General features: G+C 36.5%; 1 protein-coding gene across 1 annotated transcript in view; it reads right to left on the bottom strand.

Moving 5' to 3' along the window:
• The window catches only part of CPD (carboxypeptidase D), an 81,912-nt gene that overhangs the window by 42,527 nt on the left and 15,552 nt on the right, over positions 1-23,833 (bottom strand). The window contains exons 3-6 of the mRNA XM_038548411.1: positions 5,047-5,189; positions 4,295-4,464; positions 2,716-3,065; positions 2,073-2,264 (exon numbers count right to left, since the gene is read on the bottom strand). Coding sequence (XP_038404339.1) covers positions 2,073-2,264; positions 2,716-3,065; positions 4,295-4,464; positions 5,047-5,189 — 855 coding nt within the window. The remainder of the gene's footprint in view (positions 1-2,072; positions 2,265-2,715; positions 3,066-4,294; positions 4,465-5,046; positions 5,190-23,833) is intronic.

Here is a 23,833-nt window from a genome sequence, read left to right as displayed (position 1 = left end):
TCTCTCTCTCTGTGTGTGTGTGTCTCTCATGAATAAATAAAATCTTTAAAAAAAATGCATTTTTTGGTATTGTACATTAAAGAAGTGTTTCTCTTCCAGATCTTTTGAACAGAAAGGTAAAACCATTATTCTTTCATTTCTGTCCTCTGTTCAGACTTTGAGGGGAAAAAAATCCAACTACATAAATTATACTAAAACATTGCTCAAAACAAAAGTATTGCTCAATTGTCAATAATTCATATACAATGATGTGATTACTATGTTCAGTGGACATGACTGATCAGAGGGAGGTTCTATTGAACTGGTATACATGTTAATTAAAATATTGTAAAGAGATAGACCAAATGAAAAGAAGAAAATTGTGACATGCTTACATTAAAGTAATCACAAAAAGGTAGTCAAGGACATGGTTGGAAGTTTAACCTGAAGGAGAAGAAAGGGTTGAATTTAAATTTACTCCCTTTTAATAAGTAATGTGAATCCTATTATATCACTATGATGAGAAAAATTTGCAAGTGAATGAGAAACATCTACTGGAGGGTTCACTATTAGAACAGTTTTATCTCTCAGAAAGGTCTCAAAAGAGGAATATGGAGGGATTTGTGAGGTTGACAAAGAATAAAGTCCTTAGCGAAATGAACTGAATTAAAAAAATGGATTAACCTGGTCATTCATTGGTTGGTTTTCTCAGTGTTCAGTCAGTGAGAGTCATGTGGCTGCATGTTCACATGGTTGGTACCTACTCTACTCACTGGTATGATTGCCTGGAAGGAACCACAGGTTGGGAAGAGAGATTCTCACACTCCTAGTGTTAAGCATAAAGTAGCCCCAGTAAGCAAGTGGCCATGCACCCTGCTCTGACTATACCGCCCAGGAGAGATGAGCCAGAGGAATGGAAAGTCAGTAACTCAGCAGGTTTAGAATATGCATGGGGAATACAACTGGGAGTCAAAATAGAGTCACTGGCTTCAAAAGAGATTTGGTTTGAGTTTTCACCTATGGGATAGTGTTCCCAATACAATAATTTTTTTTTTTTAAAGATCCAGGTTCCTTTATTTTTTAAATTATTATTATTTTTTATGATAGTCACACACAGAGAGAGAGAGAGAGAGGCAGAGACACAGGCAGAGGGAGAAACAGGCTCCATGCACGGGGAGCCCGACGTGGGATTCGATCCCGGGTCTCCAGGATCACGCCCTGGGCCAAAGGCAGGCGCCAAACCGCTGCGCCACCCAGGGATCCCTCAATACAATAATTTAACAAAAATTATGTTATAGTGCTCGCTTCGGCAGCACATATACAAAAATTATGTTACACTGTAATTTTTAAAAATAATTAAATAAATTTATTTTATTAAGTTATTATTAATCAAAGAATTAAGTTACCTAAAATTATTCCATTTTTTAAAAAAAGATTTTATTTAATTATTCATGACAGACACAGAGAGAGAGAGGGGCAGAGTCATAGGCAGAGGGAGAAGCAGGCTCCATGCAGGGAGCCCAATGCAGGACTCAATACTGGGACTCCAGGATCATGCCCTAAGCCGAAGGCAGACGCTCAACCGCTGAGCCACCCAGGCGTCCCTATAATTATTCTTAAAATGGAAAAATGTATCAAAAATTTGTATTATATTTTAGGCAATAAGAGCCATTACCACAGTGAAGAACTCCATTAAATATAAAATTGATATCATAATTGTTGAATGAACTAGCCTATCTTAAAAGAATACAAAAGCGGGGATCCCTGGGTGGCGCAGCGGTTTGGCGCCTGCCTTTGGCCCGGGGCACGAACCTGGAGACCCGGGATCGAGTCCCACATCGGGCTCCCGGTTCATGGAGCCTGCTTCTCCCTCTGCCTGTGTCTCTGCCTCTCTGTCTCTCTCTGTGTGACTATCATGAATAAATAAGTAAAATCTTAAAAAAAAAAAAAAAAAGAATACAAAAGCCAGAACAAAATAAATTATAAGACAAAATAAGAAGAAATTCCAAGGAAATAACTAGTTCAAATTCTACTCCCAAAAAATCCTTATGATAATCAAAAAAGTTAAGCATTAATAGACAGCTATTCTTTACCTTCCTGGGCCTTTTCATATCCATCAGGATTCATGGATGGCATAAGGTGAATTCTAGTGCTGCGAACCAAATCTGTTACTTCAGGGTCTGTTCCAAAATTCTTACAAAGGTATTCAATGAGGTTCAATAATAGTTCTCGTCCAACCACTTCATTTCCATGCATATTTCCAATGTACTTAAATTCTGGTTCACCTGAAAATAAGATAATTACATAGAAGAGTTTTTTCCTTTTTATTTTATCACAGACTCTATTTTTTTCCCCAAAATATGTAAGGCCCTGAACCAAAAATTTTAGAAAAGACATACTTTGGCAAAAGAAGCAGGAAAAAGTATCTTATAAAGCAGCTTCCTTACTAAGATATACATCTGAGCAGGCTCAAAGCATATACACACATGCACATGCCATATAATATGAAAATAAAAATATTATCAGCAGAAAAAAATATAATCTATCCAGTATATTAAATACTGTGCCAGATATGGATTATGAAATGGATTTTTTCCTTTTCTTGCAAAAGATTGGTTACATTTTCTTTGTTCCAGTTATACCTACTATAAGTTATCCTTCTAGATGAAACACAGAACTATGGTACATAGCTCTGAGAGGCATTACTGAAATTATGTATAAGACCACACCAATTACCTGGTTCATGGACACCTGGATTATCAGATATCTCCATTACATAAAGTTCTCTTGACTCTACTGATTTTCCCAGTGAATAAAGCCGGGTGATGTTGGGATATTCATTGGCAAACCTTCTCAAGAATATTTCCATATCAGGGAAATGGTGGTGGTGAAAGTCCTTTGGTTGAATTGGTTGTTGGAAGGGTTGTGTTCCAGGAAGATTACTAAGCAGAGCAACTGTGCTAGCAGTTACTACCATCTCAGTTGTGTCAGGGATTACCGAAGCCACAGTCGGCCGAAGGGAAAAATTCACCTTTGTGGCTGGTCCTTCTTTCACTATTATATTATTAATAGTCAGTGGCATATACCTGAAAAAAATTTTTTTTGTAAAAGTAGGTGGCTTGGAGTTAAATTCAAACACACAATGCTTTAACATTATAAAAGCACAACAGGTTTTTCATTCTCTTATACTTAGTGGTCTATCAAAACTCAAACTGAAAAAAGGTAAATGGGTAAATTCAAGTCTTTTAGAATATGATCTCAGAGAATCCCAGGTTAATAAGTCTTTAAAGAACTATTTCTCTTACCCTCTTCTCAATTCCACACATTAGAATGCTTACCAAAAATTACATGCAAAGGAGAGAATAATATGAAAGACTGTAACCATTACTACATTACTCAAAGAAGGGATAAATCATCCAATTCTTTGCAATACCTTATCAAACTGACATTCCAACTAGTTTCCCAAATAGTAAAGTTCAAACTAAATGAAACATTTTCAATTAAATCCTTAGCAAACTGAGCTTCCAGAAAAGTGTCCAGGGGAGGTAAGAAACCATTCATTTCATATATTAGAAAGCTGATGATAATACAGCTCTTTAAAATGTCTTTCCCAGGGCAGCCCGGGTGGCTCAGCGGTTTAGTGCCGTCTTCAGCACAGGGCGTGATCCTGGAGACCCAGGATGGAGTCTCACATCAAGCTCCCTGCATGGAGTCTGCTTCTCCCTCTACCTGTGTCTCTGCATCTGTGTGTGTGTGTGTATCTCTCATGAATAAATAAGATCTTAAAATGTCTTTCCCTGGGACACCTGTGTGGCTCAGTGGATGAGTGTCTGCCTTCGGCTGAGGGGGTGTAATACCGGAGTCCGTCCCGGGATTAAGTCCTGCATTGGACTCCCTCCTGGGAGCCCACTTCTCCCTCTGCCTATGTCTCTGCCTCTCTCTCTCTGTGTCTCTTGTGAATAAATAAAATTTTTAAAAATATGAAATAAATAAAATAAAATGTCTTTCCCAGAGCTCCAAGTTTCTTCTACTCTGGTACTCAATTAGCTTTAAGGTAATGCTTTACACAGCTGATTGTCTTTTTAAGCTTTTAAAACTATCCTTCCTGACACTTTTACAATTATGCTTCATATCCAGTTATACTGTTAGAGTATGTGACAAAAGACTCCACAATACTATTTTCTCACTATAAAGGAGGGAAAAATCAGAAAACAAGGAAAAATAAAAGCCAGATACAGTAAATAACATTTCTTAGACTGTATTTCTCTCTTAGCTATAAACAGAAGCTTGATATTTTTAAAGTCTAAATTCTTACCCAGTTAAAACAGCTGTAATGTTGTAAGTTCCAGGAACAAGTAATCTGTGGAAATCACCAAATCTACCTGTTGTGATATTATGATTAATACCAGCCACTGAGATGGTTGCGTTCTCTAAGCCAGATCCCGTCACTGAATCTTTAACAAATCCTTTAACTCCAATATGGACCTAAAAAAAACAAGAATCAAAGTAGGCTGCTCAAAGACAATTTGGAAGGCAAGAGAAAACAACCTCTCTGCACTGATGCTAGAATTTCTTTAAAAAATAAGGTTACTTTTCTATTTCTCTGAAATATTTTTCAATGCCTCCAAGTGAAAATAAAATATAGACAATATGAAATTCTTAAATTTAAGTCATATGTGTCTGACATCTAGGCCAGTAATATGCTTTTGAAATTCCTTCTCCTCCAACGTAGGCTTCTAATTTTTTCAACAAGGAATAGTTTTTCATTAAGTAATAATTTCTGGTATATTCAATAATATATTACCCTGCTCAATATTTAAATTAAACTGATGTCCATGACTGATATAGTAGTAAAGGCTCTCTAGCAAATATGATCACACGACATTGTAAGAACCTGACAGTAAAGGTTTGGCTAATTATTTTAGCCTATAAATGCGTTCTAAGATAATCAGAGAAAGCCCTCCAGAGGAAAAGAACTGTTAAAGATTGCTACTCATATGCAAATAAATTTCTCCCTTATGTCATTCATTATTTCTATACCCCAACCTTCCAGTCTGCTACTTTTACCTTTTCAATCAATGTGATCAAAGACTCACGATTGTTCTCCCATTCTTGTCGAAGCTGTGAAGCAGGTGGGTACTTGCAACAAGACAGTTCTAATGTAATCTCAAAACAGTTGGCCCATACATAATTGTAATCTTGCATACCACCTGTAACATAAAGGAAAAAATAAGTTTACTCTCAGAATTCTACCCTCAAAAAGACCAAAAAAATTAAATCAGCCACCTCTACATCTATAAATTTTCTTTTCATAAAATTGTTTGAAGTTGGGGAATATTCTTAGATTATAGAGGACACTAAGGAAGGTTAAAAGAATATACACTGAAAAGGAATATACATAAAGGAAATAAATTTGACTGACAGGATGAACAGTTATGAAGAGCACAAACATATCAATTAATAACAACAGTAATAATGATAACAGCTCTACATTTGGGTGTTTACCATATGCCAGACCTGTTCTATGAGCTTTAAGAGTATTAACATTTAATCTTTACAAGTGTATAAGGTAGGTATTATTATTTCACCCATTTTACAAATGTAAGATGTAGGATACAGAGAGGTTAAGATTTTTAACAGCATGCATGAAAAGTACACATGATCTTAAAGTTGTGAAGAATGTTCACGCCAAAGCACTATTAAGTGCCTACTTTTCTAACTGTATTCCCCTTTATCAAGAAGGTGGCAAGAAAAAAAGAAAGGCCAAATCTAGGGTGATGCAGCTACATAAATCAGGGAGGGAGGTGGAAAAACACAACAAATCCTTTCAAAATGTGTTCAGTGGAAGAGAGAAGTAAAAGGGGGAGTAAGAATATCTACAGCCAACTACCTTCACCACTTCTATACACATAGAAGCCTACACACTCATTATGTAGAAAGTTTATTATAACCTTATCGTTTCTGTCACTTGATTTTTTTTAATAGACTTTATTTTTTAGGGCAATTTTAGGTTCACAGCAAAACTGAGCAGAAGGTACAAAGATTTTCCTTTACCCCCTGCCCCTATACAAGCATGAGCTACCTCATCAACATTTGCAACAGAGTGGTACATTTATTAAAACTGATGATCCTACATTGTTGACATATCCTTACCACCCAAAGTTCATAAATTACATTAGGATTCACTCTTATTATTATATATTCTATGGGTTTTGACACATGTATAATGACATGTTTCTACCATTACTGTATCATCTAGAGTAGTTTTACTGCCCTAAAAATCCATTGTGCCCCACCTATTAACCCCCTCCTACTCCCTAACCTTTGGTAACCATTTATCTTTTTACTATTTCCATATGGCTTTGCCTTTTCCAGAATGTCATTTAGTTGGAATCATACAGTATATAACCTTTTCAGATTGGTTTCTTTCATTTAGTAATAGGTATTTAAAGTTCCTCTATGTCTTTTCATGACTTGATAGTTTTCTTTTTAGTGCTAAATGATATGCCATTGTCTGGATGTACCAGTTTATTTTACCCATTCACCTACTGAAGGATGTGTTGGTTGCTTCCAAATTTTGACAATTATGAATTAAGTCACCATAAACATCCGTTTGCAGATTTTTGTGTGAACGTAAGTTTTCAACTCCTTTGAGTAAACACCAACGAGCATAGTTGCTAGATCATATAGTAAGAATATGTTCAGTTTTTTTAGAAAACACCAAACTGTAAAAAAAAAAAAAAAGAAAAAAGAAAACACCAAACTGTTTTCCAAAGTGGTTTGTAGCATTTTGCATTCCACTACCACCAATGAAAGAGTTTCTATTGCTTCACATCTTCATCAGCATTTGTTGTCAGTGTTCTGGATTTTGGCCATTCTGGTACGAGTGTAGTAGTAACTTGTTGCTTTAATTTGCATTTTCCTGATGACATGAAATATGGGACATCTTTCATGTTTTGGTTTTTTAAGATTTTATTTATTTATTCATATGAGACGCACAGAGAGAGGCAGAGACATGGGCAGAGGGAGAAGCAAGCTCGCCAAGGGGAGCCCAATGCAGGACTTGATTCCAGGACCTGGGGATCACAATCTGAGCCAAAGGCAGACACAACCACTGAGCCACCCAGATGCCCCATCTTTTCATGTTTTTTTTTAAAGATTTTATTTATTGAGAGACAAAGAGAGAAAAAGAGAGAGAGAGTGCATGAGCAGGGGGAAAGGCAAAGGGAGAGGGATAGCAGACTCCCCACTGAGTAGGGAGCCCTTTGCAGGGCTCAGTACAGGACACTGGATCATGACCTGAGCCAAAGGCAGCTGCTTAACTGACTGAGCCATCACAGCGCCCACATCCTTTCATGTTTATTTGCCACCTGTATAACTCTTTTTATTTAAAGATTTTATTAATTTGAGAGAAATAGAATAAGCGAGCAAGCAGGTAGGGGGAGAAGCAGAGGGAGAGGGACAAGTAGACTCTGTGCTGAGCACAGAGCCCAATGCAGGGCTCAGTCCCACAACTCTTAGATCAAGATGTGTGCCCAAATCAAAAGTCAGACAGTTAACTGAGACACCCAGGCATCCTTGCCACCTATCTAACTTCTTTGGTAAGGTGTCTGTTTTTTGCCCACTTTTTAATCAAGTTTTTTTTTCTTATTGTTGAGTTTTAAGAATTCTTCATGTATTTTAGATAACAGTCCTTTATCAGATGTGGTTTCTTCCCTTTGGGGGCAGAATAATATTCCATTGTATGTGTATACCATGTTTTCTTTATCCAAATGTCAATGGACCTTTAAGTTGTCTCTTGGCAATTGTTAAATAATACTGCAGTGAAGATGGATGTGCAAATATCTTTTCAAGATCCTGCTTCAATTTTTTTGTATAGGTACTCAGAAGCAGGATTACTGAATCATACGATAATTCTATTTCTAACTTTTTGAGGAAGTTCCATACTGTTTTCTATAGTGGCTGCACTATTTTTATATTCCCGCCAACCATGCAAAGGGTTCCAAATTCTCCACATCTTTACTATTTTGTTTTTTTGGTATTTATTTTTTATAATGACCATCTCAAAGGAGTGTAAGGTGATGAGTCATTGAGGTTATGATCTGCTTTTCCCAATTAGTGATAATGAGCATCTTTTCATATGCTTATTGGCCATTTGTATATTTTCTTTGAAGAAATGCCTATTCATATCCTTTGCCCATTCTTTAATCAGATTATTTGTGGGTTTTCTTTTTTGAATTGCAGTTCTTTATATATTCTAAATATTAAACCATTATCAGATATATGGTTCTCAAATATTTTCCATAGGCTGCTTTTTCTTATACTGTTGATCGCTTTCCTTGCTGCACAGGACATTGGAGGGTTTTGAACAGGGATATGATATGATCTAAGCCACTTTTTTTTTTTTTTGAAGTAGGCTCTCCACTCAGTGTGGAGCCTAATGCAGGGCTTGAACTCATGACCCTGAGGATCAAGACCTAAGCTGAGATCAAGAGTTGGACACGACCAACTGAGCCACTCAAGTGCCCCATGAATTGCTTTTTAAAAAGATCATTTTGACTGCTGTGTGGAAAATGACTGGGGTCAGGGAGCAAAGGGGAAGCAGAGTGAAGAATTAGAGAAGAAAAGGATGGTAACTAGGTTGGTAGTAGACATGAAGCAGACAGATTTGGATATAGAAAGGACTTGTTTATACAGAATCAAGGATGACTCCTAGATTTTTGGTGAGAGGAAACTAGGGAGATAGTGGTGCCATAACTATCTGAAAGGATAAGAACAAAGGAAAAAGCTATGACATCTCTAAGCTCTGTCCTTGGTCCTCTTCTCTTACTTATTCCCTTCATGTCTCATGTAGTCCCATGGTTTAAATATTATCTATAGGCTGACAACTCTCAAATTTCTATCTCTAGCCTATATCTCTTTCCCAGACTCCAGACTTGTACAACCAATTGCCTATTCAACATCTCTACTTGGATATCACAATCTTAACATATATTCATCGTCTCTAAACCTGCTCTACCTGCAGTCTCTCCTATCAGGGCTAATGGCACTTCCATCCCTCCAGTTGCTCAGGCCAAAAGCCTTTGGAGTCACATTCCAATCTAAAGCATTAGAAAATCATTCTAGCTCTAAATTCAAAATCCAGAAACCAAAGATTTCTGCTCACCTCCATGGCTGCTGCCCTTGTACAAGCGACCATCCTCTCTGCCTGGATTTCTTCAATCACTCTTTATGGGTCTCCCTGTACCTGCCCTAGCCCTTCTATCAACAGAGATGTCAGATTAATTCTGTTAAAATGTAAGTCAGATGTTACTTTTCTGTACAATGACTCCCTTTTTCATTCTGACTAAAAGCCAGTTTTTATAGTCGTCAAAGGCCTTACATGACTTGTCTTCTACCATTTTCCTTTGCCCTTTAACGTCCTTTCATACTCTCCCATCACTGGCTCTGCATCTGCCACAACGACTTCCCTGCAGTTCACTGGATATACTAGCTATCTCCTGACTTTGGGTCTTTGCTCTAGCTATTCCCTTTGCCTGGTATGCTCTTCTTCCAGATATCCCTGCTTGATTCATTCCCTCACCTCTAGCTTTTTGTTCCAATTTCAACTTGACTTCCCCCATTTAAGTTGCTCCTCTCCTCAGCACTGTCCCCAAGCCCATCCCACCAACACTCATAATTCTGCTCACCGTTCTGTACTTTTTCTTTTTTCTACAGTACTTAACAATTTACCTATTAAGTTTATTATTTACTGCCTATTTCTCTCTACTAGATTATAAGCAACACAGAGCAGAAATATTTGTTGCACCCACTGATGGATATTCCAAGCACTAGAGCAGTATCTGGCACACAGTAGTCCTTCAGTAAATATTTGATGAAGGAATAAAACTAGGCAATTAGGGGATCCCTGGGTGGCACAGCGGTTTGGCGCCTGCCTTTGGCCCAGGGCGCAATCCTGGAGACCCAGGATCGAGTCCCATGTCGGGCTCCCGGTGTATGGAGCCTGCTTCTCCCTCTGCCTGTGTCTCTGCCTCTCTCTCTCTCTCTGTGTGTGTGACTATCATAAATTTAAAAAACAAATAAAAAAAAAAACTAGGCAATTAAAATTTGTTTTGAATGTATTAAATTTGAGATGCCCCTTGAACATCTATGTAAGGATGTCAAATAGAGGTTGTCTTCCAGAATATATGCAAGTTTATAACCATTACAAGCCCAGTAACTTGGTCTTAAGCCTTTTTTTTGAAGGCAAGGTATCCATCTTTTGGCTTTCTCTTATTGTCCAGCATCTTGGCACTCACTTTGGGTCTGGTATCTATGATCATCTTTGGTTAACTCTCACTTGTATGTACACATGTGAAATACACATAGTAGTTATCATATATAATATTTTATTTCTTTTAAAGATTTTATTTATTTGAGAAAGGGAAGGAGAAAGAGAGAGCATGAGTAAGGGGGAGGGACAGAGGGAGAAGCCAACTCCCTGATGAGCAGGGAGCCTGATGTGGGGCTCCATCTCAGGACCCTAAGATTATGACCTGAGTTGAAGGCAGATGCTTAACCAACAGAGCCACCCAGACACCCCATACATATTTATTAACTTTTTCCAATTTTGTACTATATTGGTCATAATACAATGGTCATTATGTTTAAGATATTATACTAAGATTATAAGATTTATAAATAAGAGACATACCTTCACTCATAGTCTAGTTTTGGTGAGGAAGCAGAACACAGAATACATAAAAATTACAATTTCAGAGCAATGCGAGTGTGGATTAATATGTTTTTTGCATATGTAAAATGTAATAGCTGTTTTAAATTGCAAACATGGCCAACTCATATTTTAATTATGCCGAAGGCAGTGAAGTAGACTACTTACAACACTATAATCACCTGGCTTGAGTCTTGGCATCTTTTGTCTGTCCCTTAATTGTCTTCAGTAGCAATTTAAGAAACGCTAGCCAAGAGCAACAAGAAGACCAAGTTTACAGTAATATGTTGAAGTATTATCTAATCAGCTTTTTAGACTTAGCTTTAATAGTACTGTAACTAGTCAGTGCCAATTAATGACACACAGAAATATATTCCCAGGGTAAGAGTGGAGAGGAAGAATAGAAGTCTTTGAAAAAGAAGACTTCAAGAGAAGAAATTACAGGGGCACCTGGGTGGCACGATTGGTGAAGGGTCTGCCTTCAGCTCAGGTCATGATCTCAGAGTCCTGGGATCCAGCCCCACATCAGGCTCCCTGCTCATCAGGAAGTCTGCTTCTTCTTCTCCTTTTACTCCTCCCCCCTGCTTATGCTTTCTCTCTCAAATAAATAAATAAAATATTTTTAAAAAGACCAAGAGAGAAGTTACATTTAGTGGCCTCTAGTCCCATAGATCACATAGTGTTGCAATTTTTTTTTTATCATATAACTACAGACAATCTAAAACTAAATGTCAGATTCATGGAGACAAAACTCTTTTCGTAGGTCCTATAGATTTGAGGAAGTATTACAGTGAATAGTGTACCTAACTGTAACACATCTTTGTGGAATCAATTGTAGCCTCACAGTATAGAATCTAGGAGAAATACAAAATATTAATTGAATCTTGGCATACGCTCTCCAAGTTTTCCTGTGATAAGACCCTATTTAACAGAAAGCCATGTAAATATTGGAAATAAAAGGATGATCACACTACATAGAAACAATACAAAAACTAATTCCTTTCCCATATTTCAGCAATAATCAGAAAGCATAACAGAAAAAAAGATCTCAGCAACAAAACCCACAACACACATAAGATTAAATATAATAAAATGGGGATCCCTGGGTGGCACAGCGGTTTGGCGCCTGCCTTTGGCCCAGGGCGCGATCCTGGAGACCCGGGATCGAATCCCATATCGGGCTCCCGGTGCATGGAGCCTGCTTCTCCCTCTGCCTGTGTCTCTGCCTCTCTCTCTCTCTGTGACTATCATAAAAAAAAAAAAAATAAATAAAATAAAATAAAATAAAATAAAATAAAATAAAATAAAATAAAATAAAATAAAATAAAAATAAATATAATAAAATGTATAATACTAAGTAACATAAAATTTTAATGAGGGATGTAGATTTCATGCTTCTAGATAGGAGGCTTATAAAAATATCAAATTTCCTTGAAATTAATTTATAAATACTACACAGAAAAATAGATTTTTATTCCAAGTGGACAAAATGATCTAAAATTTAGAAAAACAAATGGATGAGAATATCCAAGACAACATTAAAAAATAAGAATGACAATAGGGACTTGCATTGCTACATATTAAAATGTCTTAAAACTGTACTTACTAAGGCAGTACAGTTAAGATCAAAATAAACAGACCAATAGAACAAAGCAGAAAGCACAGTAACAAAAACATTTGCAATAACAAAATGATTAAAGATACATTTAAAACCGATGGGTAATGAATTAGTCAGTAATTATTACATGAACAACTGGTTAACCATGTGACAAAAAATAGAGGGGAGGTTTATTTCATATCATACCAAATAAGTGCTTAAATCCATATGGAATGATGTAACAATGGGATCGTAAACAAAACTGGAAGCCAACAGAAATATTTTCATAGTCTCAGGATGAGAACCTTTCCGAGTATGACAACAAAATAGTACAAAAGCATAAAAGGAAAAAAATGATGGATTTAACTGGTAACAATTGCAAAATATTGGTTAATCAAAAAACAATCTTAAAAATAGTTTTAAAAAAGAGACAAAAAAAACCTCATAAAATAAGGGAATTTAGAACATTCCTGAGTAATAATTCAAAAACTATGTGTATGAAATCTTCAAAACAGGTATGACCCTAACATAGAAATTTCTTTTTCAGGAATTTATTCCAAGATAATAGCTACAAGGATGAGAATTATAGTGTTTAAATTGAAAGAGAATAAAACTGGAAACAACCTGAATGTCCAAAAATGGTGGGTCAGTATATAAATTATTATATAAAATAAGCTACTATGCAACTATTTAAGGTGTTGTGGACATATATTTATGGGCATGGTATTTACCATATAACAAACAAGATTACAAAACAGCATATAAAGATAAATCTTATTTCATGATACTTAAATTTTATTCTTCTTTGAAACATACAGTTTCTCAAAAACTATACTCAAATTATCCTCAAAACAATACTCCCCTATACTCAAGTATGAGTTAACTGATCAATCAAAACAATTTTGACAATCTCTCTAATCAACATACTGCTATATAGTGTTTTTTTTAATCAGGTTTATTGAGTCATATAGTTTATATACTGTAAAAGTCATCCCTTTTAAGTACATAGTGCAATGTGTACATTCATATAAGCCCCACCACAATCAAGATGCATAACATTTATAACATCCCAGGAAGTTCCCTTCCCCCCAGCTCCCAGGCTCTGGGCAACCACTAATCTAATTTCTTTGCCTATATTTTTGCCTTCTCCAGAATGTCATATAAATGAAATCATGTAGTGTGAAGCCTTTTGTATGAGGCTACTTTCATTCAGCACAATGCTTTTGAGGTTCATTCATATTGTTGCATATATAAATTCTACTTTTTTTTTTAAAGATTTTATTTATTTATTCGTGACAGACACAGGGGGGCGGGGGGGAGACAGGCAGAGACACAGGCAGAGGCAGAAGCAGGCTCCATGCAAGGAGCCTGACATGGGACCCGACACGCCCTGGGCTGAAGGCGGAGCTAAAACGCTGAGCCACTGGGGCTGTCCTAAGTTGTACTTTTTATTACTATGTATCCCCTCGCATGGATATAGTACAATTTATTTATCCATTCACATTCGATGGGTATTTGAGTTGTTTTCAGTTTGGTGATTATAAATAGAGCTGCACAGAGATCTTAGTGTGGGTATATATTTTCATGGTTTTTTTTGGATAAATATCTAGGAGTGGCATGGCTGAGTCATACAGTAAAAGTTTAACTTTATAAGAAACTGTCAAACTGCTTTCCAAAGTGGCTTACCATTTCACATTCCTACCAGCAGTACATGAATGTCCCAGTTGCCCTGCATCCTCACCTAACAAACTGCTCAAGCAACTGTTCGGACTTTTTAACTGGAAGTATTCTAGTAGGTGTGTAGTGGGGTCTCACTGTAGTTTTAATTTGTATTTCCCTGACCACAGATAATACTGCACATCCCTTCATGTCTTTATTTATCATCTATATTAGGAGACCTTGGAGACTAGGGACTATTGGTGATATCTTAGAGAGGAAGGACCTTAAGAAAGGGATCCCATAAAGTTGTCTATGAACTCCTGGGTTCAATCTTGAACTGCACATGTGTGGGTATGATCCTAAACAACATACCAAAAGCACGGAGAACTGAATTACAAAACAGATCACCGCCTAGCTCCCAGACTGGTCCTTAGGAGATGAGTACATAGAACAGATCTGAACAGAATCACAAAAGTTTTGAAAATTGATATTGCAATCACAGCCCACAGGAGGCAAGTCAAAACTTAAAATGGAGCCTAACTGGGTCATTCATTGCTAAAACAAAAAAAGAAATTATCATCTTTATAGAATTTAAACAAGACTCAGATCTCATAAGATCTAAAATTTCCAGTCTATAACTCAACATTATTTTACATTCAAAGAACCAGGAAAATGTCAAACACTTGAAAGGAAAAAATAATGATGAGATACCAACTCCAAGGTGACCTAGATGTTGGAATTATCACACTAACCTTAAAGCAGTTATTTTAGCCGTACTACAAGGAAGTAGGATGAACCATTCTTGAAATAAAAAACAGAAGATATAAAGAAGAACAAAGAGGAAATTTCAGAACTGAAAAATATAATGACCAAAAATTTAAAATTTACTGGATGAATTCAACAGAAGAATGGAATCGACAAAGGGAAAGAATGAGTTAAGTTATAGACAGACAGGTAGAAATTACCTAATGTGAACAACAGAGAAGAAAAAGAATAATTTTAGGGACAAAGGTCTACCCATGGGTCTGACATTCTTGTCACTGGAATCTGAGGGCAGAAAAAGGGCACAATGGAAGAAGAAGGAGGAGGAGGAGGAGGAGAAGAAGAAGAAGAGGAAGAAGAAGAAGAAGAAGAGGAGGAGGAGGAGGAGGAGGAGAAAGAAGAAGTAGTAGTAGTAGTAGTAATGATGGCTATTAACTCCCCAAATTTGGCAAAAGACATAAACTTCGATTTCAAGAAACTCAGTAAATCCCAAACAGGATAAATTAAAAAAAAAAAAAAGAAAAAAAAAGAAAGCCTAGATACTTCATAACCAAACTTCTAAAAACCAAAGACAAAGGAAAAAGTCTTGAAAGCAGTAAGAGGAAAATGATATGCTCATATGGGGAACAACAGTCCAAATGACTGAATTTCTTCATTGAAAGCCATGGAGGCCCGAAGGCAAGAGCACAGAACATTTAAAAGGAAAAAAACCTGTCAACCCAATACCTAGAGTTTTATAACCAGTGAAAAAGGCAAAAATGGACATTCTCAGTGAAGAAAAACTAAAGAATCCATCACAAACCAACTTGCTTTAAAAGAAATGCTAAAGAGTGCTGGGAAAATTGGACATCCACATGCAGAAGAATGAAACTAGACCACTCTCTTTCACCATACACAAAGATAAACTCAAAATGGATGAAAGATCTAAATGTGAGACAAGATTCCATCAAAATCCTAGAGAAGAACACAGGCAACACCCTTTTTGAACTCGGCCATAGTAACTTCTTGCAAGATACATCCACGAAGGCAAAAGAAACAAAAGCAAAAATGAACTATTGGGACTTCATCAAGATAAGAAGCTTTTGCACAGCAAAGGATACAGTCAACAAAACTCAAAGACAACCTACAGAATGGGAGAAGATATTGGCAAATGACATATCAGATAAAGGGCTAGTTTCCAAGATCTATAAAGAACTTATTAAACTCAACACCAAAGAAACAAACAATCCAATCATGAAATGGGCAAAAGACATGAACAGAAATCTCACAGAGGAAGACATAGACATGGCCAACATGCATATGAGAAAATGCTCTGCATCACTTGCTATCAGGGAAATGCAAATCAAAACTACAATGAGATACCACCTCACACCAGTGAGAATGGGGAAAATTAACAAGGCAGGAAACAACAAATGTTGGAGAGGATGCGGAGAAAAGGGAACCCTCTTACACTGTTGGTGGGAATGTGAACTGGTGCAGCCACTCTGGAAAACTGTGTGGAGGTTCCTCAAACAGTTAAAAATAGACCTGCCCTACGACCCAGCAATTGCACTGTTGGGGATTTACCCCAAAGATACAAATGCAATGAAACGCCGGGACACCTGCACCCCGATGTTTCTAGCAGCAATGGCCACGATAGCCAAACTGTGGAAGGAGCCTCGGTGTCCAACGAAAGATGAATGGATAAAGAAGATGTGGTTTATGTATACAATGGAATATTACTCAGCTATTAGAAATGACAAATACCCACCATTTGCTTCAACGTGGATGGAACTGGAGGGTATTATGCTGAGTGAAATAAGTCAGTCGGAGAAGGACAAACATTATATGTTCTCATTCATTTGGGGAATATAAATAATAGTGAAAGGGAAAAGAAGGGAAGGGGGAAGAAATGTGTGGGAAATATCAGAAAGGGAGACAGAACGTAAAGACTGCTAACTCTGGGAAACAAACTAGGGGTGGTAGAAGGGGAGGAGGGCGGGGGGTGGGAGTGAATGGGTGACGGGCACTGGGTGTTATTCTGTATGTTAGTAAATTGAACACCAATAAAAAAAATAATAATAAAAAAAAAAAAAAAAAAAAAAAGAAATGCTAAAGAAACTTATTCAGGTAAAAAAGAAATGATACCAGAGAGAAACTTGGAACCTCTAGAATGAAAGAACAACAGAAATGGTAAATATCTAGGTAAATATAATAAACTATTTTTTTCCTCTTAAGTTCTTTAAAATATGTATGACAATTGAAAACAAAAATCCTAACATTGGTGAGGTTTTCAATGAATATACACATAACCAAATAAAGTGGTGGAGGGTACAATGTGGTGGTTAAGATTTGTGCATTCCTCCTGAAGTCGTAAAATATCAACCCTATGTAGAACTATGAAAAGTTAAGTGTGACCCAGCAATTGCACTAATGGGTATTTACCCCAAAGATACAGATGTAGTGAAACGCCGGGGCATCTGCACCCCAATGTTCATAGCAGCAACATCCTCAATAACCAAACTATGGAAGGAGCCACAATGTCCTTCCACAAATGAATGGATAAAGAAGATGCGGTATATATACCGGTGTATAGATACACACACACACACACACACACACTGGAATATTACTTAGCCATCAGAAAGGATAAATACCTACCATTTACATAGACATGGATGGAACTGGAGGGTATTAGCTGAGTGAAATAAGTCAGAGAAGGACAATCATCATATGGTTTCAGTCATATGGGGAATATAAGAAATAGTGAAAGGGATTATAAGGGAAAGGAGGGGAACTGAGTGAGAAAAATTAGAGAAGGAAACAAACCATGAGAGACTCCTAACTCTGGGAAACAAACAAAGGTTGTGGAAGGGGAGGTGGGCGGAGGGGTTGGGGTAACTGGGTGACAGGCACTGAGGAGGGCACTTGATGGGAGAGCACTGGATTTTATATTATATGTTGGCAAATCGAACTTCAATAAAAACAAATGGAAAAGAAAAAAAGTTAAGTGTGTAAATTGTAACTCCTAGAGCAACCACCAAAATAAACTATACAAAGGAGATATAGTAAAAAACACAGAGATAAAATAGGAAACATTTAAACAATCCTGTAGAAGACAAGAAAGAGGAAGCCGCAGAATAAACACCAGAGGGAATAAAGAGGAAAATAATTTAAAAAGTAGACTTAAATCCAAACATATCAATAATTATATCCAGTGTAAATGGTATAAACATACCGACTAAAAGACAAATTGTCAAATGAATTTAAAAACAAGAGCCAGGGACACCTGGGTGACTCAGTGGTTGAGCATCAGCCTTCAGCTCAGGTCATAATCGGGAGTCCTGGGATCAAGTTCTGCATGGGGCTCCCTGCAGGTAGCCTGCTTCTCCCTCTGCCTGTGTCTCTTCCTCTCTCTGTGCCTCTCATGAATAAATAAATAAAATCTTTTTAAAAAATTAAAATAAATAAAATATTTTTTAAAAACACACACAAAAAAACCCCACAAGAGCCAATTCCATGTTGTCTATAAGAAACTCACTTAAAATGTAATGGCATAGGTAAGTTAAAAGTAAAAGAATGGAAAAAGACATACTACGCAAACATAGAACAAAAGGAAAATGGAGGGGCTATAGTAGTATAGTAGTATCAGCTAAAGTAGATTTCAGAACAAGGAACAGTGCCAGAGATAAAGAGGATATTACATAATGATAAAAGGATCAATTGACCAAGAAAACATTACAATTCAACTCCACCATCAACTAGATCTAAATGACATTTATAGCACATCCCACCCAACAACAGTAGCATACACATTCTTTTTCAAGTATAAATGTAATATTCATCAAGACAGACAATATCCTGGGTTATAAAACAGACTTAACAAATGTAAAAGAACTGAAATCATACAAGGTATATTCTTTGATATGATGGAATTACACAGAAATTAGTATTAGAGGGCTACATATAGGATATCCTTTTTAAAAATTTATTTGAGAGAGAGAGAGAGAGAGAGAGACCGTGCACAAGCATGGGGAGTGGCAGGCAGGCAAAGGGAGAAGGAGAAGCAGACTCCTCCTTGAGCAGGAAGCCCAATGTGGGACTCAATCCCAAGATCCCCGGGATCAAGATAGGAGCTGAAGGCAGCCGCTCAACCAACTGAGCCACCCAGGTGCCCAAGAATCCTTTTTTTTTTTTTTTTAAGATTTTATTTATTTATTCATGAGAGACACACAGAGAAAGGCAGAGACACAGGCAGAGGGAGACACAGGCTCCCCACGGGGAGCTGGAAGTAGAACTCTGTCCCAGGACCATAGGATCATGACCTGAGCCAAAGGCAAGCGCTCAACCACTGAACCACCCAGGCGTCCCAGGATATCCTTTTCTTAATGAAATCTCATAAAAGTAAAGCATATTTCCTCTAAGCCTATAATAATAAACTATTCTCAGAAAGCAACTGTTAAGTTGTGGTGTCTACCCAATCTACCTATTTCTAAACTCATAGGAACCCACCAATGTGAATAGTAGCAAACTAACCTTTATTTGCAACACAAAAAAAGATAAAGCTACCCTAAGTTTAGAATGTCACAAAATTTTTATTCACCAACTTCGCTTCAGTTTAGAAATTACATTTTTAAAATCATCTAAAAAAAAACTGGAAGCAAATGAAGATGTTAATTGAGTATTATGAATAACTTGGGATTTTTTTTTGTGAGATGCTACAAATAGGCATTATTTGTTATCTGTGTTAAACTTAACATTTATTTTCCCAATACTAAATGTCAAAGACTCTGAGTAAGTAACTGATTTAGATCTTGTTGTCTTGATTTTTCCCTCAACAACAACAAAAAACCCTCCCTATACAAAGAGTTCCCTGTAGCAGATAATAGCCATTAATCTGTAGATAAGTCTGATGTTACTGACAGCTGCACCTACTTCCAGATTCAGTTAACACATTTGCTTTTTTTAAGGTGATGTCATGCAGCTCAACACAGGCTAAAAGATTAAATATCAGACTTCAGAACTATAGATTTATCCAGTCAAAGAAAATTTTAATTTGGGAAGTGGAACATTCATTACAGGCATGCCTCAAAGCAATAAAGCACTTTACTAATAGCATAAATGATCTGTTATTTATCTAACTTATTAACAATTATAAATAAGCAAGCCTCTATTACCCATTAGTCTCTCTCAGGGGGCTATCTAAACCAATGACCTTCAAACTTGTTTATTCATATTAAAATAATTTTGAAAAATTATGCAATGCTTACATATTTTTATTTAATTTGTATTTTTTAAAGGTTTTATTTATTCATGAGAGACACACAGAGAGAGGCAGAGACATAGGCAGAGGGAGAAGCAGGCTCCTTGCAGGGAGCCCAACGTGGGACTCGATCTCCGGTCTCCAGGATCACGCCCTGGGCTGAAGGTGGCACTACACCACTGGGCCACTGGGACTGCACAAATTTTTATACTTTTAAATAAAACTTTTACATTATTATTTTAGATGTCCCCAAATAAGTAAAAATTGAGGTTTAATTCCTGGAATCATCTATTTAAAACTTGTATGAACATATACTCTTCTTTAACAATAAGAATTTTATATCTTCCCTTTTTCTACTTGAACTTATATTTCTGTTCTGCTTCATCCACAGATTTTTTTTTAATATTTATTTATTTGAGAGAGCATGAGCAGAGGGGAGGAGCAGAAAGAAGGGAGAAGCAGGCTCCCCTCTGAGCAGGGAGCCGGATGCAGGGCTTAAACCTAGGACGCTGGGATCACGACCTGAGCTAAAGGCAGACGCTTAACTGGCTGAGCCACCAGGCGCCCCCACAGATTGTTATTTGAGTGTGACATATTTGTACGGTTCCAAGTCTTTCACTGATCATCCTATAACACTTTAAACTATAATATGTATGTGTATATACTTAAATTTTCCTTAATTTTCAGTTACCTTAATGCCCTAAGTACTAATTTTTGTCTTCCAGATTGAATTATTATAATAACAACTGGCATAAAATTTATCAGAAAGGCAAAATTATAAATTTTAATAAACAATAAACAGGTAATAATTCTTGAAAATATTTTTTTTAAAGATGTATTTATTTATTTAGAGGGGAGGGGCAGAGGGAGAAAGAGAGAATACCAGACTCCCCACTGAGCATGGAACCAAAGTGGGGCTTGATCTCAGGACTCTGAGATCATGACCTCAGCCAGAATCAAGAGCCCCTCACTCAACTGACTGAGCCACCCAGGCACTCCAAAAATATCTTTTAATGAGAAGTTTGGCGTGATGCTTTTAGGATACCATTAAAGTAATCACCAAATTGTCCCTTTTGTTTTGCCCCGAGAGTTTGTAAAACTGAGTCAATATACCAGAGTGAGCTTCAGGTGTGTAGAAAACTATGCCTATATTCAGTCAAGTGGTCAAAGAGGACATGTGATTGAATCTTCGCAGTAAGCACCTCTCTCAGGCAAACCAATTTTAGGAAAGAGTAGGTATGGAAGATCTGGAAATTTCTTTTCTTTTTTTAAATTTTTTTATTTATTTATGATAGTCACAGAGAGAGAGAGAGAGAGAGAGAGAGAGGCAGAGACATAGGCAGAGGGAGAAGCAGACTCCATGCACCGGGAGCCCAATGTGGGATTCGATTCCCGGCCTCCAGGATCGCGCCCTTGGCCAAAGGCAGGCGCCAAACCGCTGCGCCACCCAGGGATCCCTGGAAATTTATTTTCTTAAAGTTATTGAAACTAACAGGTCTCTTCCTTCTCCCCACACATACCTCAGTTTGAAAACCAGTGATTTAGATTATTTCCTCTACTCACAAGGAGAATTAACAAAGAAAGAAAAAAGGTATGAATTTTGTTTTGAAGCCTACCTATCTGGGTGTCTCACTGGCTCAGTCAGAAGAGTGTGCAACTCTTAATCTCTGGGTCATGAGTTCAAGCCCCACGTTGGGTGTAGAGATTACTTATATTAAAAAAAAAAAGGGGGGGGGGGATCCCTGGGTGGTGCAGCGGTTTGGCGCCTGCCTTTGGCCCAGGGCGCGATCCTGGAGACCCAGGATCGAATCCCACATCGGGCTCCCGGTGCATGGAGCCTGCTTCTCCCTCTGCCTGTGTCTCTGCCTCTCTCTCTCTCTCTCTGTGACTATCATAAATAAATAAAAATTTAAAAAAATATATTAAAAAAAACTTTAAAAAAAACAAACAAAACCTACCTAGCAATCCGAAGTTTTCTATGTTCAGAAAAAACTGATGTAACATACTATGAAACCTATAATGCTTTAATTCCTTTTCTAGTATCAAAAAACAAGACTGAAAGTGTAACCATTAGAAATCTGTCCAGTAGTACAACAAATTGTGATCAACAGTAATTGTAATGGGTGGCTAAATCTTCTGATCAAAGAATCTATTCATATCCATTAAACTCTTTCATTTGTCTAATAACACATTTTCATATGCTTTAATACACTCAATTCATCTTTATGATGGAACCAGTCCTTATTACTGTTTTCACTACAGAGAGATCTAGCTTTGTTGGGGGAGAAGTACTTTAATAAATTTAACCCTTCATTCAAAAATAGAGAACTAAGGAATGACCCACTCTTCTGCCTCAAGCAGAAAGTCAATAGAAAAAAATATAATCAATTCTTCAGTGTTAAGACTTGAACATAGCAAGTTTGTTTTAACTTGCCTTTGTAGGCCAAATTATAAAGTATGAAACTGTATTATACAAGAATCCTATAAATCATTTACAGAAAAAAACTGCAAATGTATTAAGAAATTTCATTAGGAAAAAAAAAAGAAATTTCATTAGGAAAAACATTTCGGAGTGCTTGAATATAGATTGGCAATTTCCATCCTATATTCAAATTTTGAGCTTACTGTTATTTCTTTAATAAAACTACTTCAAAGGATAATGAAAAGTTCTCACAATTTTGACATATGTGAATAATTTCTTTACTGATAATGAATGAGATATAAAGTGATAATTTTACACTCCCTGAGATATTTTTAAAAGCTAATGAGGATGGTGTTCATAAAAAATTTTAAGTGGGACATCTGGATAAAATGAATGGGGGAAAAAAAAAGAGGTTGCCCTTGAAAAAAAATCCCCATATTCCTGGTCTCTAAATTCAAGTTCATTTTGAGCAAATCTTAACTTGGTCGTTGTATTCTCAGCAACTTTATCTTAAAAATCTATTTCCCTCACCACTCCCACTGAATATATATTTGTTAATGATGTGGTTGTACAAAGTTAAACTAAATTACACAGTTCTGCATCTGTTTTCAGTTCTGTTTAAGTTTGGTCAACATGATCTCTCACACAGGTCTTTGAACTGCATTTTCCTTTTTTTAAAGTAGAATCCCAATTCTCTATCACCTGAGTTAAATAGAAAAAAACAAAAAAAGAAAAAGCACATCTAATTTCTAGACATCAGATCTGAAGATTTAGGGACCAATCCTAAAGTAGTAATTAATGTTTGGTTCTCAACCGTCACATAAGTCTATTATCACATTACAAAATACACAACTGTGCCGCTCCTAAAGGTCAGATTTTAAAATATCAGGCTATACTTCAGTTTCCTAAAGCAAATTCATGACTCAAGTAGAAGCAAGTACTCTGAGAACTGTTTTACCTTTTTGCTTTACTTTCAAATTAGGCAGCACTCAGATTAAAATAAAGAAAAAAGAAAGAGGTCCAATCACCTCCCTAATGAACAAATCAGAGAAGACCAAAAGCACTTTACTAATGCTCATTTGCTTATCTTAAAACATGAACAATGGACTGAGAATTAATATCTGAACTTCCAGCATTCCTTAAAAAAAAAAAAACATCCCAGGGCAAAATGCCAAAAGTACATTCACTTTAGAGGTAAAAAACAAAACAAAAACAAAAAACCAGCCATCTGTTTATTTGTATTTGTATTACTTATATATATATATATATATATATATATATATATATATAGTTTGTGTGTATGTGTGTATATATATTACATAAATAGAATATATTACATATATAATATACAATAATATATATAACATATATATATATATATATATAATATATTCTAGTTGAATTTCTGGCTCTAGCTCTAGCCAATTAAATTATGCCAGGAAACAATATCAATTTAATTTT

The sequence above is a fragment of the Canis lupus genome, chromosome 9 (genome assembly GCF_011100685.1).
Source record: "Canis lupus familiaris isolate Mischka breed German Shepherd chromosome 9, alternate assembly UU_Cfam_GSD_1.0, whole genome shotgun sequence".
Classification (NCBI taxonomy): domain Eukaryota; kingdom Metazoa; phylum Chordata; class Mammalia; order Carnivora; family Canidae; genus Canis; species Canis lupus.
The sequence above is the reverse complement of the archived record's forward strand: the minus strand, read 5'-3'. Positions and strand labels throughout refer to the sequence as shown.